Here is a 16,595-nt window from a genome sequence, read left to right as displayed (position 1 = left end):
AGATAAAAAGTTTTAGGAAGACGGAATTATGAAGTTGCCTGAAAAATGGCAGAAGGTAGTGGAACAAAAGAGTGAATACGTTGTTCAATACAGTTCTTGGTGAAAATGGAAAATGTGTCTTTTATTTTTACTTAAAAACCAAAGGCACTTTTTGGCCAACCCTATACAAAGTTCCACTTATAAAATAAATAAGTCACGTGTATATAATTTACAGCATCATGACTATAGTTAATGATACTGTATTGCATATTTGAAAGTTGCTAAGAGAGTAGATCTTAAAAGTTCTTATGATAAGAAAAAAATTTTGTAACTATGTGTGGTGATGGATGTTAACTAGACTTACTGTGGTGATCATTTTGCAAGACATACAAACATTGGAAATTACATTGCACAACCTGAAGCTAATATAATGTTAATGTCAATTATACCTCAGTTTAAAAAATCTATCAGAGAGATTCAGATAAAGATGATAACTTCTTAAAAGTAAAGGAGTAGTAGTAGGAGTGGAAAGGGAAGGAAAATTTTAAGAAAAAATTTAGTGGTAACATTGGAAGAGCATGTTGGTGATTGTGTGAATGATATTTGTAATAAAACGTTAAACTCTTTTGATGTTTGACTGCAAATAGCTTTTAAGCCTCACACCTGCCTCTTCTTATACCCCACACCTGGGCAAGCTGATAGGGAAGCCCAAGCACCTACAGGAGATTCAAACCACCCAATCTCCTGTCTTTCTAGGTCAGTCCTCACCCAGGCCCACCCCCTAACCACAATAAAAGCCTCAAGCCAGTCTGCTTTCCTTGCTCTCTCCAGCCATTTTGGACCAGCTTGGGACTGCTCTGCTCATCCCATAAACCTCCATTATGTAAGTAATAAATCTTTTTGCACCTTCACAAATATATATGTATATAATTTCGTATTTTTAATTTTTAAATTAATATGAATTGCCACTTTTATAATAAATGCTTAAATTGTTAAAAAACAATGACAGTGCTACAAAGCATGGCTTTAGAAATAAATACATGTAATTTGCATATGCATGTATATAAGCATTATGAAAATGCAGAGAACCTTCCATTTTGTTGGTATTATATGACCTGTGTTTTCACTTATCTTCATGTTTATTTTCACAAAAGTTCTTGAAAATTGCCTATCAGTGAACCTGTCATGGCCACATAAGACTCAATGCTTGTATCCAAGGAGACCTGTCTGTCTAATCAGAGTGTTCCCTGACTTATGGGTTTTTTAGGTTTCAGAAGGTAACATTGCCCCGTTCAATTAGAATGATTTATAAGATATGCATAGTGTCAATAGCCATATCTAATACTAGGCAATTGAAGGTTGGTTTTTGTTTGCATAATTATCACTGAATTCTAGACATTTAATCTTATCTTCTTAAATACCTAACTGGGAGTTGGTAAGTAAGCAGTTGGTTAGGATGAATACTGAAGTTTTTACAAATCTCACTTAAATGTTTTAAATGCCCTTCTCCAGCTTTGCTGGGCCAGGGCTTTTTCCCTCCTGACCTAGCAGAAACGACCTTCCTCTCACTGCTCCATCCCAAGGCACGTTACTTGATTTTGATCAGCTGGTTGGTCTCGACATTCCAATCGTTTTAGATTGTGTTTTTGTAATCAACAGGAGGAGAAACAGAATTGGTATCAGATTTAAAAAATCCATTCCCCAGCCATTCAGAGGTCACAATCATTTCACATCACCCAGGGCATTATGCAGGAGAAGTATGTTGCCCAGTCTGAACACTTTTACCACTTAGTTTGGTGTCAATCCAAGAAAAGGTCAACATACTGACTGACGTGCCTTGGACTTGGCCTTAAGAAAGAAATGAAAATGGTGGTTTTACAACAGGAGGACATTCAAAGATAAGATTAGGTTCAAAGAGAAAAGCATTCTGAATAGTATTGTCACCTGTGACACGTTTAGAGGTTCAGTAAAATCTAAATGGAAAAGTGCCCTAAGGTAGGAAGCCCAGTAAACAGTCAACTTTCCGGAGGACTGAGGGTGGACGGTCTGTCATCTGGTACAGCGTCTAAAACCCTTCTCCACACCACCCGGGTGGCCTGCCTTTCTTGGTTCTATCATCTCTGTACCACTGGGCTGGAAGAAGAGAGAGACTCTCCTCTAGATTCATTCACTACTGCCGGTAGGCAGCTCTAGCAAAGGGCAACTCTCCACTAGGTCAGAATTTTGTATGAGTTGTAGAGGTTTGTTTTCCTTGGGCTTCCTGTCCTTCAGGAGCATGGTTCACTGAAAAAGGGTTTCACTTAGTCCCTCACAATGCCTACCCCACCACTTTTTTTTTAAGTGAAGAGAGCTCAGCTAATTGAAACTCCAAGCAGTTGTAGAGCAGCATATGTAAACTAGGAGAAGAGTTTTCATTGGTTACCTCTTTTATTACATTTCTTTAAACTGAGGTATAAAATACATGAGGTAAGATGCACAGATCTGAAGTATACAGCTCAGTGACCTTTTAAACATGTGTGTGAAAATACCTGTTCTCTTGGCTTCCAGTCTCAACCACTGCAGCCCATTCTCTATGCCATCACCAGAAGGATCTTACTAAAACACAGATTTGACTGAACAATAAGAATAATGACATCAGCTGTTGCACCACCCTCACAGCAGTGATTAACTGTTAATATGTGCCAATCACTGTCCTAAGCTTTTAAATTCATGACCTCCTTTAAGATAACGCAAGTCAAGCACTTAGAACATTGGCAGGCACACAGCGAGCATTAAATAAATAACTATTATTATTCGCAAGACCCCTGAAGGTCAGTATTTTTATCGTAACCAATTTATAGGTGATAGAACTGAGGCTTAGAAGGATTGAGTCATTTGCCCAAGGTCACCAAGCTTGGATGTGTAGAGTAGGGAGCTGGGTTCCCGGAGCGCTTTAGTGCTGTCCTAGAGCTGGCATTTCTTTAATGAAAACTCCCAGAGGCCTCTTCAGCCCCTATGGGATGAGGTCTCAACTCCTTAGCAGGCCCTACAAGGGCTTCCCACAAGCTAGGTACAGCCTGTCTTTCCACACTTGCTTCCGGCTTTTATCTGCCATGCATCAGGCTCCTGCTCCCTAAATAACTACCATTCATTGCTATGACCAGGTATGAGTTCTGGGTACTTCTGTATCTATTTCCAATTCTTACAGTATCATACTCATTTTACATATAAGTACACTGAGACATAGGAAGATTACGGGACTTGTTTCATGGTCAGAGAGCTCAATCAAAGCTGGAGTCTGAACTGGGTCGTCTGATTGCAGTGTGTGATCCTTCCTACTTGGCTGCCATTCCCCTCAAGTCACGTGCTCTCATACCTGGCTCAAGTGTCCCCTAGTTTCTAAGGCCTTTTTGACTCTGGCCACCAATTTACCCCTCTTGCTCTGCTGCTTTCCACAGGTCTAAACAGATGACTAGTTAAGGAAGAATGGCTCTTGCTCTATTTCTATTCTAGGCCTTTCCAAGTGCATTCGACCTCTGCATTAGAAAAGCTGAAACTGAGTACTTCTGGAATATTCCTAGGGCAGGCCCTGGAATGGCAGCTCTGTCCAAACAAAATGGCAGGTCTTTGGCCAGATGGGGTTATGGGCTAATGGCATGAACACAGAGGGCAAATGGAGAAGTTGCTGCCAGTTAAACACCATGTGTACTTTAGCAGAACCTCTTGGGGCTGTGTGATTCATGCAATCCTGGGACATGGATAATTCCTGAGGGATGAGCTAGCCAGCTCCTCAAACATGAGGACAACTGGAAGATGAATTCTTTGGCAGCTGGAAAGGCCGTAGTGGGCAATTTTTGAACTGATCTTGAAAAGCATTTTATCATTGGAATAGCTAACATTCTTGTTGATTATGCAGAATGAAAAATACCAAAGCATTTGAACATTTGGTACATGTTCAGTTCCTTCGGTACCTCAAAAGTGAGTATTAATGTGCAATCTGCATAAGTCTCACAACTTGGGAAGCGGCTGGCTCTGCAACGACCTCCCGACAAGCCACGGCAGCATTCGGTTGTGATCGTTCAATCATACTTGTATTTAAGATTATAAAATAAGTCACTTGATTCTTTAGCACATTATTCTTCCATAAATTTAAACTACATACATGTTTTAAGTCCCAAGCTAAAAATTCTCATTGTTAAGAAAAAGTACAGAAATCCAACTCAGAATCAGCACAATTATTAAAATAATTTACAAAGTATATTGGGTGGACAAGGTGATTCCAAAGTTGATCTACAAGAATAAAAGCACAGGCATAATAAATCAATTTTGTAAAACGAGAATATGAGATTGTATTTACACTACCAGACATCAAAATATATCATACAATTCAAATAATTGGTGCTGGCATCAGAATTGCTATTGAGGAAGCGGAAGTGACTGCTCAGAAACAGATCCCAGAACACACATGTAATTAGATTATGATAAATATGGAATAAAAAGTAGCAGAGGAAGGATTGATTATTTAAAAAAAGGAGCTGAAATGACTGCTTACCCATTTGGGGGAAAATCAATATACATCCTCACTTTATATCATGAAGTAGAATAAATCCTGGACATTTATTAAATTATTAAACACATAAAATTATTTTTAAAAGACAAGAAAATGCAAACGATCCTTATCTGATCTAAGCATAGTGACAGGCTTTTCAGGCTTTAAAGCCATGGAAAAATATCTCACAAGGGGAAAAATGGACAGATCTGGAAACATAAGTTAAACTTCTATTTACCAAAAAACATCATATATAAAATTCAAGGGCAAACAACCAAACTAGGGAAAATATCACACATAAAGTGTTGATAGCCTAATATAGAAGGAGCTCACATAAACTGAAAAAACAGCCTACCCCCAAATAGGCAAAAGATATAATCAAACAACTCATAAAAAAAATGGAATTAGCAATAAACATATAAAAATGTTTAGCCTCACAAATCATAAAAAGTAGATATGCAAAGTCAAAAAGGAGAAATTTTTTTTTGCCTCTAATATTACCAGAGAGTTGCAGTTTTTAAATGACAATGGTTAATGCTCCAGTGATATAAAGAGAGAATTTGCTTACACTGTACATGTGGGTATAGATACAGTAAATTGTATCTAAAGCTTTTAAAAAGTTCAAACTCTCTACTCTAGTAGTTACTCAGGTGAATTTATCTTAAATAGTGAGAAAGTAAGTGATTCTGGAACAAGGATGTATATCATAGTATTATTTATAATAATACAAAATTGGAAACCCCAAAATGTTCAATAAAAAGGAGGTTAAAGTAACTACAGCAATGGGATCTTAACATAGGTATTAACAATCTTCAGAAGCAGTGGGTATTTTTAAGTTATAAGCAAGATAAAAATTTTTATGCTGTAAAGAATGGCCATGTTTCATACCTATGAATGCATAGAAAAGAACTCGCTGGATGTGTGTCTCAGTGTTAACTGTGGTGGGGGCTTATGACAACAGCAGCAGCAACTAGCCCTGGCCGGGTCTGTGATCTCCTTCAATCCTGGCATCACCAGTGCAGGGATCTCGCCACCCCTGCTTTTATAGATGAGTAGTACACTGAGTAGTGGGGCTCAAACTCAGGTCTTCAAGGGCTGCGATCTGAACCTCTCTGCCATGCTGCCAGGATGGTTATTTTCTCTCAGTAACTGCCTATACTTCCCACATTCTCTGAAATGAGTATACTGTTATAATCTGGGAGAAAAACACCACTTTTTAAAAAGTGAATTGGGGCCAAGAGGCCCCTGGAAGTTTTGTGTTCTGTCCCCTGACAGCCTGCGGTATGGGAGACTGTTCTGCCACTGAGTCCTCTCACTCTTCCCCCTGGCTCTGGGTTCTCCTTCAATTTCCATTTCCATTCCCTTTCTCCTACTCATTCCAGTGTAAATCTCGGAGTCACTTTGCTAGTGAGGGGACAAAGCCCTTGGTGCACAGCAGAGCCATCCCAGGGCTGGTCTGGCCTGCTCATTTTCTTTCCTTTGCCTCCCTCTTTTCCTTCCCTCCTGCCTACCCTTAGCCTTTCCAGCACCCCCTGAGAATAAGCCTGGTTCAAAGTTCTGGTTTAACAAAACAAAACAGGGCATCCTGGGGTTAATTCTGGGCTGGCCTTTCACAGTTCTATGATTAAATTGCATTTTTCAGTGGTTCTGCCTTTAAACTCAAACTCTTTTAAAGAGAAATTTAAGGAGAGCAAAACACAGGAAACAGTGCCAAATGCCAATAACATATTTTAGTCATTTGGGGAATGGGCAGCTTTAGAAACCACAAATTCCCACTTATGCAAGGGCTACTTGAGCTTTTTCTTTATTGCTTAGTGACAGAAGCCTGGCTTTAGACCATGGTCAGAGTTGTTCTTTTGTTTTCTTTTCTCTCTCTCCGAAAACAGTTATAAAAGGCCTGAGCTATCACAACGAGAGTTGGCTACTCCTACAGCTCTAATCAAATAACAAAAATCATTTCCCACTGATGTAGTTAGTCCAGATTAAAAGGCAGATCCAAGTCTATGTCTTGGTACCTGCTATACCTACTCAACAAGCTCAGTCAGGTGGAAACATGCACTCAAAACTTGGGAAGCTCCACCCACGTGACTTTACCACCAATTGGCAAGGCTTTGGTACCATGTGTTCAGTTAGGTGTTCTGTCTCCTTTCTCCCAAAGAAAATAACTGAAAAGGGAAGATAAGATGTGAGTATTGTTTTGTGACTATGCTTTCCAAAACAATGGCTGGCACAATACAAAATGGAAAGAATCCCAGACAGCTCTCTTCTGTGGCCTTAGATCTATTCTGACCATCAGGGACTATGAACCCTAACGCCAGAATCCGATGATGAGGTTCTTCTAAGCCCCTGCAGCTAGATTAAGGTGTGGCCCAGCCAGTCCTGGGGCGTGAACTGGTAAACTGTACTACATTCTCACCAAATAAATTGGAAATAAGGAGCCAGTGAGGCTGGGTTTCCATAGCCACTCCTTAAATTACTGGTAATTGTGCACTAGTCCCACTTGAGGATAAGAAGATAGCAATGAAATTTTAAAACAGCTTCCTTATATAGAGTACTGAGCATTTTGGTAGTAAGCATGTGTAAGGTGTACAGAGTAACTACAAGCCAGGGAAATAGTTCTGCAATGAAGCAGCTGACAGTCATCTGAAGAAGCAATCAACTAACATGGGTGCAAGAGATTAATTTTTGTTAAATAAAGACTAAACTGATTCCATAAAAATTGCAAACAAAAAACCTAGAGAAAATAAGAACTATAGAAAAGTTGGGAAAAGATGCAAATATCCTCAATAAAATACTAGCAAATTGAATCCAGCAACATATAAAAAGAATTAGATACTATGATCAATTGGGATTTGTCCCAGGGATGCAAGGTTGGTTTAACATCTGAAAATCAAACAATGTAATAGTTTGACTACATTAAATTACCACATTAATAGAATAAAGGACAAAAACCATATAATGATCTCAATAGATGCATAAAAAGCATTTGACAAAATCCAACACCTCTTCATGATAAACACTCAACAAACTAGGAAAAGAAGCCTGTATTAGATTGAGGAAATTACCTGTCTATGAAAAAGTCAGTTCATCCTGAATGGTGAAAAACTAAATGCCTTCTCCTCTAAGATCACCAACAGACTCACCACATGTATTCAACATTGTACTAGAGGTTCTAGCCAGGGTAATTAGGCAAGAAAAAGAAATTTAAAACTCCAGATTGAAAAGGAAGCTGTAAAACCATCTCTAGTCTCAGATGACAAGATCTGGTACATAGAAAGGCTAAAAACATTTTGCTGACATGAAATTCATAAAAAAAAAACGTTTATATTTTTTAACAAGACTTTGTAACTATATTCAAGTATGGTGCTTATACTCTTGGAGAGTCTGAGTGGTTAACACTATCCAGTTCAGAGTTATGGAAACATTTATTAGAAATTCCATTCAATAAGCTAAAAAGATAATGTTACTGTCAGAGCATGTAATAAATTCCTCATTTTCAACATAAAGAGGTATATATGTATTTTTTTAAATTTATTTAATTTATTTTTGGCTGTGTTGGGTCTTCGTTGCTGTGCGCAGGCTTTCTCTAGTTGCGGCAAGTGGGGGCTACTCTTCGTTGCAGTGCGTGGGCTTCTCATTGCAGTAGCTTCTCTTGTTGCGGAGCACAGCCTCTAGGTGCGTGGGCTTCAGTAGCTGTAGTACGTGGGTTTAGTAGTTGTGGCTCGTGGGCTCTAGAGCGCAGGCTCAGTAGTTGTGGCGCACAGGCTTAGTTGCTCTGCAGCATGTGGGATCTTCCCGGACCAGGGCTTGAACCCATGTCCCCTGCATTGGCAGGCAGATTCTTAACCACTGTGCCACCAGGGAAGCCCTATATGTATTTTTTTTTTCTTTTGCGGTACGCGGGCCTCTCACTGTTGTGGCCTCCCCCGTTGCGGAGCACAGGCTCCAGACGCACAGGCTCAGTGGCCATGGCTCACGGGCCCAGCCGCTCCGCGGCACGTGGGATCTTCCCGGACCGGGGCACGAACCCGTGTCCCCTGCATCGGCAGGTGGACTCTCAACCACTGCGCCACCAGGGAAGCCCTATATGTATTTTTATTAGTAGAAAATCAGTTTCTCTTCCCCTATCTACTAAACATATTAAATACTATGTAAGTACATGTTGAAAATAGGTTTAAAGAATATCAGTGAGTAGGATGCCAAATTATTAGCTGCCTTGGTATCCACATATTTCAGTCTGGCCCTATCTCCTGCAGGTACTCTGGGTCATGGCTACTCCCAAGAGAACAAAGATGACATTAGTGTGATAGGTCTGTTCCAGCTCCCCTTGCACTAGATCATAAAATACTGCATATGGACATGGGGCTTAGAGTCAACTAGAAACAAGCTATTGCCATCTGCTGCTAAAACTGAGGCCAAAGGGTAGATGAGGATGAGAACCTACATGTCTCCCTACAAAGATCATTTAAGGCACAAGGGACAGCCATGTAAGGGAGAAGGCTACTCAGACATCTTAGAGTTAGTAAAATAAAAGCTCCATGCAAGCCAGTAATACCCGCTGAGAGTGATCCAGGTGCTTGGGGACATCTTGGTCTGAGCCTAGGTTATATTCTTTTCCTTAGAGCGGTGACAATGGCAGTGATCCTGTTGCTTTGGGTTTGCTGGCCAACGCTAGTCTTGAACTTGCCAGATCTTCCCTGGCTAACTCGTACATATTCTGAAAAACCACCTTAAATCCTGCTGGAGTCCTTGAACTTTGCTTCCTGTTTATGCTTTTGCCCTATAGTTAACCTTTCTAACTCTAGTCTTCTTGACTTTGGGCATTTTGGGCCTCCTGCTTTCTCTTTTACAGATCTTTCTGTATCTCCAAATGGCCTCTTTCTAGACCTACTCTGAAATCTCATGTAAAATACGAATGTGTTGGTCAAAACAATGAAGAAACAGAGACAGAAAAATAACAACCTTTTAAAATCTTCTTAAATCTGTCCAATTTTTTTAGCTTCCCTTTCTCCTGAGTCCCAGAAACAACAGCAGCTACATTAAAGAAAAACAAAACAAGAAGAAAAACAATAACTACTTAAGTATTTCTCAACTGTGCTCTGAACTTTCCATTTATTTATTTATTTATTTATTTATTTATTTATTTATTTATTTATTTATGGCTGTGTTGGGTCTTTGTTTCTGTGCGAGGGCTTTCTCCAGTTGTGGCAAGCGGGGGCCACTCTTCAACGCAGTGCGCAGGCCTCTCACTATTGCGGCCTCTCTTGTTGCGGAGCACAGGCTCCAGACGCGCAGGCTCAGTAGTTGTGGCTCACGGGCCTAGTTGCTCCGCGGCATGTGGGATCTTCCCAGACCAGGGCTCGAACCTGTGTCCCCTGCATTGGCAGGCAGATTCTCAACCACTGCGCCACCAGGGAAGCCCTGAACTTTCCATTTTGGAAGTGAAAATGAAATAAACATATCGTAGCAAGTATAAGTATTCCAATGGATTGGTTGCTCACAATAGTTATTTCAGATACTACATCTTTCAAAAACTATTTTATTAATAATTAGCATTGCAGTCCTAATAGGAAAACTATAAACCTAGAGAACAGACGTAAGAGAATTCCATAAACTGGAGTTATTTAATAATTTCCCTGAAGAAAATGCTTGAATGCACTTTAGAAAGGATTGGCATGATTCCATATCACCCTTCCTGAAGTACTCAGGGCTGCTGGGCAACTGAGAGGAATCATACCATGAATAGAGTGACTGAGCAATGGCACCCAGATTACATGTTTTCTGGATCAGTACAATTTTTAAAAAGTGTCCAGTTTATTATTTTGCCTAGTAAGGACATTAAGAACAAAACAAAACTTTTCAGCTACTATCACCAGCATTTCACAAGAAAGGAATGGGATTTTAACACCAAAAAAGTAGAAACAGTATGATTTCAGAAAAATATTTTCAACTGAATATGTGTGGTATTATTAAAAATTCACCACATTATATTTTTCTCCCTTCTGCATGACCTGGTGAAAACTCCATCCTGGATGAGTCCTCAACCCACAGAGGGAAGTTGGAATTTTTCTGTGATAAGAGAACAAGGATCTCACTATTTGCTAAAACTATTGCTTTAAAGTGAATTTCAAAACAGAAGAATTGGGAAAGTGTTTCCCAAACTTCAATCATTTGAAAACACCTTTACAAACATTTTCATAGCTGCATTCCACTTGTGTTTCAATTGAGTCATTTGTTTGCTTAAATAAATTTATTTAAAAATGAAAGTCATATATGAATACCATAAATGGAAAGCCAGTATCCCTTGCCATGAAAGCAAGATAACCCAGCTGCTGGAAGGCCCTGAGCCTACAGCTAACTGTTGAAAAGGGAGATACGCTGGTGTTAGGGGTTCAAGTCACACCAGCACCAGAATGAAACTTTGCTTGATATAACCTCAAGGACAGGAAGAGAACTGAAGAGAATAACTTTCTTATTATATAATTAACTGTCATTTAATGCTATGACCATGTACTGCCTAAAAGCATCTCTTATATCAACTAATATCATTTTGGTAGACATTCCACGGAATCAGAGGTATCCTCACATAGTAATTAAGAGCAATGGCTAACTCGGTTCAAATTCTGAGACCTTCCCACGTACCAGCTGGTGACCTTGAGCAAGTCATTTACTTCTCTGCTTAAGGTTTTTATCTATGAAATGGGGATAATAATGATACCCACTTCATTGTGAGAATCAAATGAGAAGATACAGGTAAAGCTCTTAGAATGGTAAGCAACAGATATTAAGAGCTTAAAAATGTTAATATCAATAGTTATCCCTAATATCCCACACTCTGAGAAACACCAAAGGTCTAGGCATCTGTTAGACTATATCAGGCATATAGTGACACAGTAATGTATTTCTGGAGAGAACATATAGCTAGAGAATAAGAATGACAATTCCTTTACTAATTTGAATTAAAATGAATAACTTGGTACTAGTGCATCTAAGGCAACTTAATGTTCATTTGGTTTAAGTTTCCTTCCATGGCCCATTTTCTAGGTCAAGAGCAAGTTTGAATGATATATCTTTGTCTTTAAGGCAATACTACACAATGTGTTTGACACAAAAAAGATTACACCATAGAGAAAGGCTTTCAGGATCTTAACTGCAAGTCACTACTTACGTAAACAAGGCCATCCAAATATATTAGGCTTTTAATTATGAAGTTAATGTCTCCTCTTGTTAGAGTAAACAACAGAATTAACATAGGATTTAACCCTCAGAGTGGGGAGATTTAACCCTCACATGTTATGATTTAATTTATATTATGACATACAGTACAGGAGGACTTACTCATCACCAAATCATCAAATAAATAAGCTAACATCAAAAGCAGTAGTTCTAGGGGGCTCCTGAGATGGATTAGTTGGTCTTGAACAAGAAAGACATATATTAACATATCTTAAGCTGTTGCCTTTCATGTGTCTCATCCCTTTTGTCCCTGGAACTATATTTAGTACAGTGAGAACAACAGCGCTGCCAGGGCAGTCAAGTAGAAAGAGAGGGTATTAATATAGTAGATCTTGGTCAAGGTTAGGGCAAGAGATAGTGGACAAGTACATATTTAGTTTATTAAACTACAAGATAAGGTCAAATTGAAAATTTATAGTAATCTCTAGACCCTCTAATGGGTCTACTTGATGGCGGCCTCATTCAAAGGATCTGGATTTAAGAATATCTTCTCCAGTCTCTGTCCATTCAATGTAGGGAAGTTTCTTCCATCGCAACAACATGCTTCTTGGTAACATCTCTTTTTCTTCCTCTTCCTCTCCACTCAACTTTGGCTGTTTTCTTCCTCTAGTGTCTCAAGTTGAACATTTCAGCTTTTCCTTTTTTGCTGTCATGATCCCCCATTTATAACTTGCCTCCCTTTTCTCTACAGCCCTCTTCATTGCTAGGCTTCTCTTCTGATGAGACCAAGTTATCATCCTCATTTTCCTTGCTCTTTCAGGCAGGTCTCCCAACTTTACTAGTGAATTCAGCATGAAACATTATTCTTTCTTAAAAAAAATGTTATCTGTCCTTTCCTACTTCTCTTCCTCCTCCCATAGAGTCAAGGACATTTTTTTGGAATATTCCTTCACTCTACTCTTATGTCTATAAGTAATAGAATGTTCCAAATTCTGGAAGTGGAATTAGGTCACATCTTTTCATTTTCCTTTGCACCTTTTCCCTAGGACTTACTTCTTTTAGAAGGCTTAGCTTGAGTACTGTACCAAAAAAGAGCAGAATGAGCTCAGATGCAAGGCAGTAAACTCCCTTCCCCTTTCTTTTTATTTATGTTTTAAAATATCTTTATTGGAGTATAATTGCTTTACAATGTTGTGTTAGTTTCTGAAGTACAACAAAGTGAATCAGCTATAAGTATACATATATCTCCATATCCCCTCCCTCTCCCTTCCCCTTTCTTTACTGAGTTTGCGTCTGCTCTGGGTATCTAATGAAAAAGAGTGCCCAGGGCTGGAGCTCAATAAACCTTAACTGCTTACAGTGGCTCTAGCTTTTAGTGAGCCTTACACCCTACCTATAAATGACCTCTATGCTCTGGGGTAAATTAACTCTTTTGGATCTGTCCAATTCCTTTACAATGATCTGATGGGTCATTTATGAAAGCGTAATAGTGTCACGCTACCACCAAAATACATATACATTCATGGGGAGTCTGCAGGATGCTGGGCACGGTTCCAGGTGCTGGGGTTATGGGTGAACAACTCCGACAGGCCCTGTTCTCCTGGAGCAATGACTTCCTGAGAGTATTTAAAGGCCAAGGAAAATGATCACAGTCACACTGGTCAAGGAAACCAGATTAAAACCATCCTATTAAGGAAGAGGGGAGTAATTCGTTGGTGGATGGGCCACTGTTAATAAAAATTCCACCTCCCTGAACTAGGATACACATTTAAGAGTGGGCAGGAGGTTTAAAAAAAAAAAAAATCCTAACCCAACCCAAGAGATAATGGGAATCATCTGTTCTGCTCTCATGTGCAAACCTATAATTTATGGAAAGATGGGAAAGAGAAAGTCCCTGAGGAGACCCAGCCAAGTTCTGCGGTGAAAATTCAACTGTACTCGAAGCTCAGACTGGAAGAGGTGGGGGTGGAGAGGAGCAAGAAGCCACAGGAAAAATAACACGTCCCGAGGCAGCCAGCTCCCTCTCCTTTCCCACTTCCAATGCCACTCCTGGGCCAAGCTGCCCTCCTCTCCTCCTCCTGCCACCTCCAGCCCCTCCCCATTCACGCTTATTGCTTTTTCCTCTTTATTTTTCATTCATTTTTTAAGAATCCCAAGCTGGCTGTAGTGCTCGTAATTCCTGTCACAAGGTAATGTCAACAGTGTAAATTATAGGGCATCCTAGGAAGCAGGTGGTTGAGATCAAGTGAGAATGTATGTTATTAAATTAAAATGGAGTTACCAGGAATCTTCAGATTATGGAGAAGAGACCATTTCCTTAAATACATGACTGTGTATGCTATATATTTGCATATATATTTGTGCACACTTACATATACAGTAACTTACTACTAAAGAATATGCTGTAAGACCTGATAGTAGCAAAGGCCATCATTAAGTGCAATGTCCCCAGCAATATCACCCTACCAAACTCTGATTTTGAATTTCTGCTCTGTATCAAGATGGCTACATATTACCTTTTTTTGCTTCTTCTATTGGGGTATCACTACTTAGCTTTATAATATTGCTTTTAAAGGGTATGGTTATTAACAAGTCAACTACTGTTTTCAATGTATTTTTTAAAATGCCAGTATTAGTGCTGGGCCATTTGAAAACATCTTCATTACACTTAATAATTTGCTAAGGTACTTTGATAAAATTTCAATATATATTTTATTAGTTTCCTTATGAGTCATGTAAGGTAAATTATTATCCATGTCAGAGATGGAGAAATTGAAGCCGTCTAAACTACAAAAGATTGGTAGTAGAGGTAGAATTAGGATGTGAAATAAATGTCAAATTGTCCAGGGAGGGAATCCCCTTTGTAACATTTCAGAGTTTCTAATGTCAGTTAAGGTGTTCTTCCTATTCACGGATAGCTAGAACTGCTAGTCAGAATAAAAGGCACAGAGAAAGGAAGCACCTGTGGTCACAGGGTGCATGCTAAAGCCTCATTAGTGTTGTAAATCAGCTGCATCTTGTCAATACTGCGGTGAGGGACTTTCAAGAGCAGCATTCACGGAGCATTCACTATATGTCAGGCATTCTTCCAAGTACTTTATGTATTTGTAACTCGCTTAACTTCACCATCTTGTGAGGTAGGTACTTTAATCATCCCCATTTTACAGGTAAGGAAACTGAGGCATAACAGTTTAAGGTGACTTGCTCAAGATCACACAGCTGGAAGGAGTGCAGCTAAGATGCAAACCCAGGCTGTCTGGCTCCAGACTCCATACCCTCAAGGACTGTGCTAGACTGCCTTTCAGAGGGCATGCTGGAGCCACACGACAGACCATGAATATTTAAAGGTTTACTGGGAAGTCAGGTGTTTGAACTCAGGACCACATAGTACTAAAGAGAAAAACAAAAGATAAATGTTGGTGGGGACTTCAGTTCACAAATGCTCACTATGCAACAACAGGGCTTGTAGCAATGCACAACCCCTCTCGAGTTCATTCTCATTCCTGTCTTCCTCTTCTAATAGCTGATTCATTCATTCACCCACGTTTATTGGGCACTTCCTCTTGCCCAGGCACTGTTCTTAGTAGCAGGACGGATAAGATAAAGACTTGCATTCAACGTTGACTCTTTCACTTTTGGATTGTTTTAAAAAGCTCTTGTGAACAGGCCTAAGAACCAAGCAACTCAGGTGACATTTTATTTTGGGAATGCAAAGCAGTCTTGGCAAGAATCATCAAAGCACCTTTTCTGCTCCCAGCCTGGGAACTGAGGACACCCCACTGGGCCAGCCCCTCTGGATCCTGGATGTGAGGGGTTGGTCCTTCCTCCTAAATGCATCTCTCCTCCCAGTTCAGAGGACTCTTTCAGCACACTGCCCACCAGCATGTGTATCTCATCTTAAGTGCATTTTTAATTCACTGCATCACAGTACCTAGCAGTTAACAAATACATGAAAGGTTGTAAAATATAGTCAAGGAGTACTTTCCCGAGAAGCTCATGATCATTTAAGAGTATTCATTATTATTATTATTGTAAATATATGTAGCATAAAATTTACCATTCTAACAAACATTTTTAGGTATATCTCATCACTTTTGATCCGTTATACTTCATGGATTACTTTTCTAAACACTATCAATACTACAGCTTAACCATTTCATGGTTAATAAGATCACCATTCAGACAATAAGCTGGTGTGCCGGTCACAGCAGTGTCTCAAAGACCAGCTTCTCTCCCGTATTGGGAGGACTTCAGTCCTTGTGGTGCCCCTTCCCTCCCCACCCTCGATGGACTCAGATGCTAGCTCCGAGGTCTGAAGTTTCTTTGCCTCCCTCATCCTAAGCAGCTGAATCAACTTCTCTCTCCACCCCTTTCATTATCCCATTCCATCCACCCCATTGCCATCAGCGGGGTGGAGACTCAGCTTATAAGTGTGCAGAAGAAAACCCCAGAAGCAAGAAACTAGAATAACTTGCTCCTGCTAACAAAACAAACCAGAAAACACAGTAGGGGCCAAGACCTCAGAGTCGCTGAGTTCCAAATCCTTCCTTATCCCAAGGAGACAGACTGCCTGCCTCTCTATTCTAAGCTCAGGCAATGTGGCTTAAGCAAACGCATAGGAGGAATTCAAGCCTCAAGATCCATTTTCAGCTTCCCCCAGATCCTCATGTGCCTTTTTATCCTTACTCCATCTTGCCCAGCCAAATGTGAAAGCCTGTGTAAAGACCATTACATGTCTCACTTTGAAAGGACTTTAATGCCCTTATGAACTAACTCCTGGCTGAAATCTTTGGTCCCATGGAGACAGAGAAAGCAGCAGCCAGCTGGAAAACAAAAAAAGAGTTGTTATCTCTACATTAAATTAAACTCAGATCTGCTTAATATCTTGGCCAACTTATGCCACAACTATGTT

The 16,595-nt window shown here is 39.8% G+C and overlaps 1 protein-coding gene across 8 annotated transcripts in view; it reads right to left on the bottom strand.

The window, feature by feature from the left end:
* Nucleotides 1-16,595, bottom strand: part of PLEKHM3 (pleckstrin homology domain containing M3) — a 186,809-nt gene that overhangs the window by 51,056 nt on the left and 119,158 nt on the right. Inside the window, exon 7 of one of the 8 annotated variants that reach the window (XM_067740821.1) lies at nucleotides 4,028-6,672. The exons of 4 other annotated variants lie outside the window; for them this stretch is intronic. In XM_067740821.1, the coding sequence (XP_067596922.1) occupies nucleotides 6,637-6,672 (36 nt within the window). In that variant the 3' untranslated portion in view covers nucleotides 4,028-6,636. 3 more of the 8 variants (XM_067740818.1, XM_067740820.1, XM_067740819.1) reach the window with 3 other exon arrangements.

Source organism: Pseudorca crassidens, chromosome 6, assembly GCF_039906515.1.
Source record: "Pseudorca crassidens isolate mPseCra1 chromosome 6, mPseCra1.hap1, whole genome shotgun sequence".
NCBI lineage: Eukaryota > Metazoa > Chordata > Mammalia > Artiodactyla > Delphinidae > Pseudorca > Pseudorca crassidens.
The sequence above is the reverse complement of the archived record's forward strand: the minus strand, read 5'-3'. Positions and strand labels throughout refer to the sequence as shown.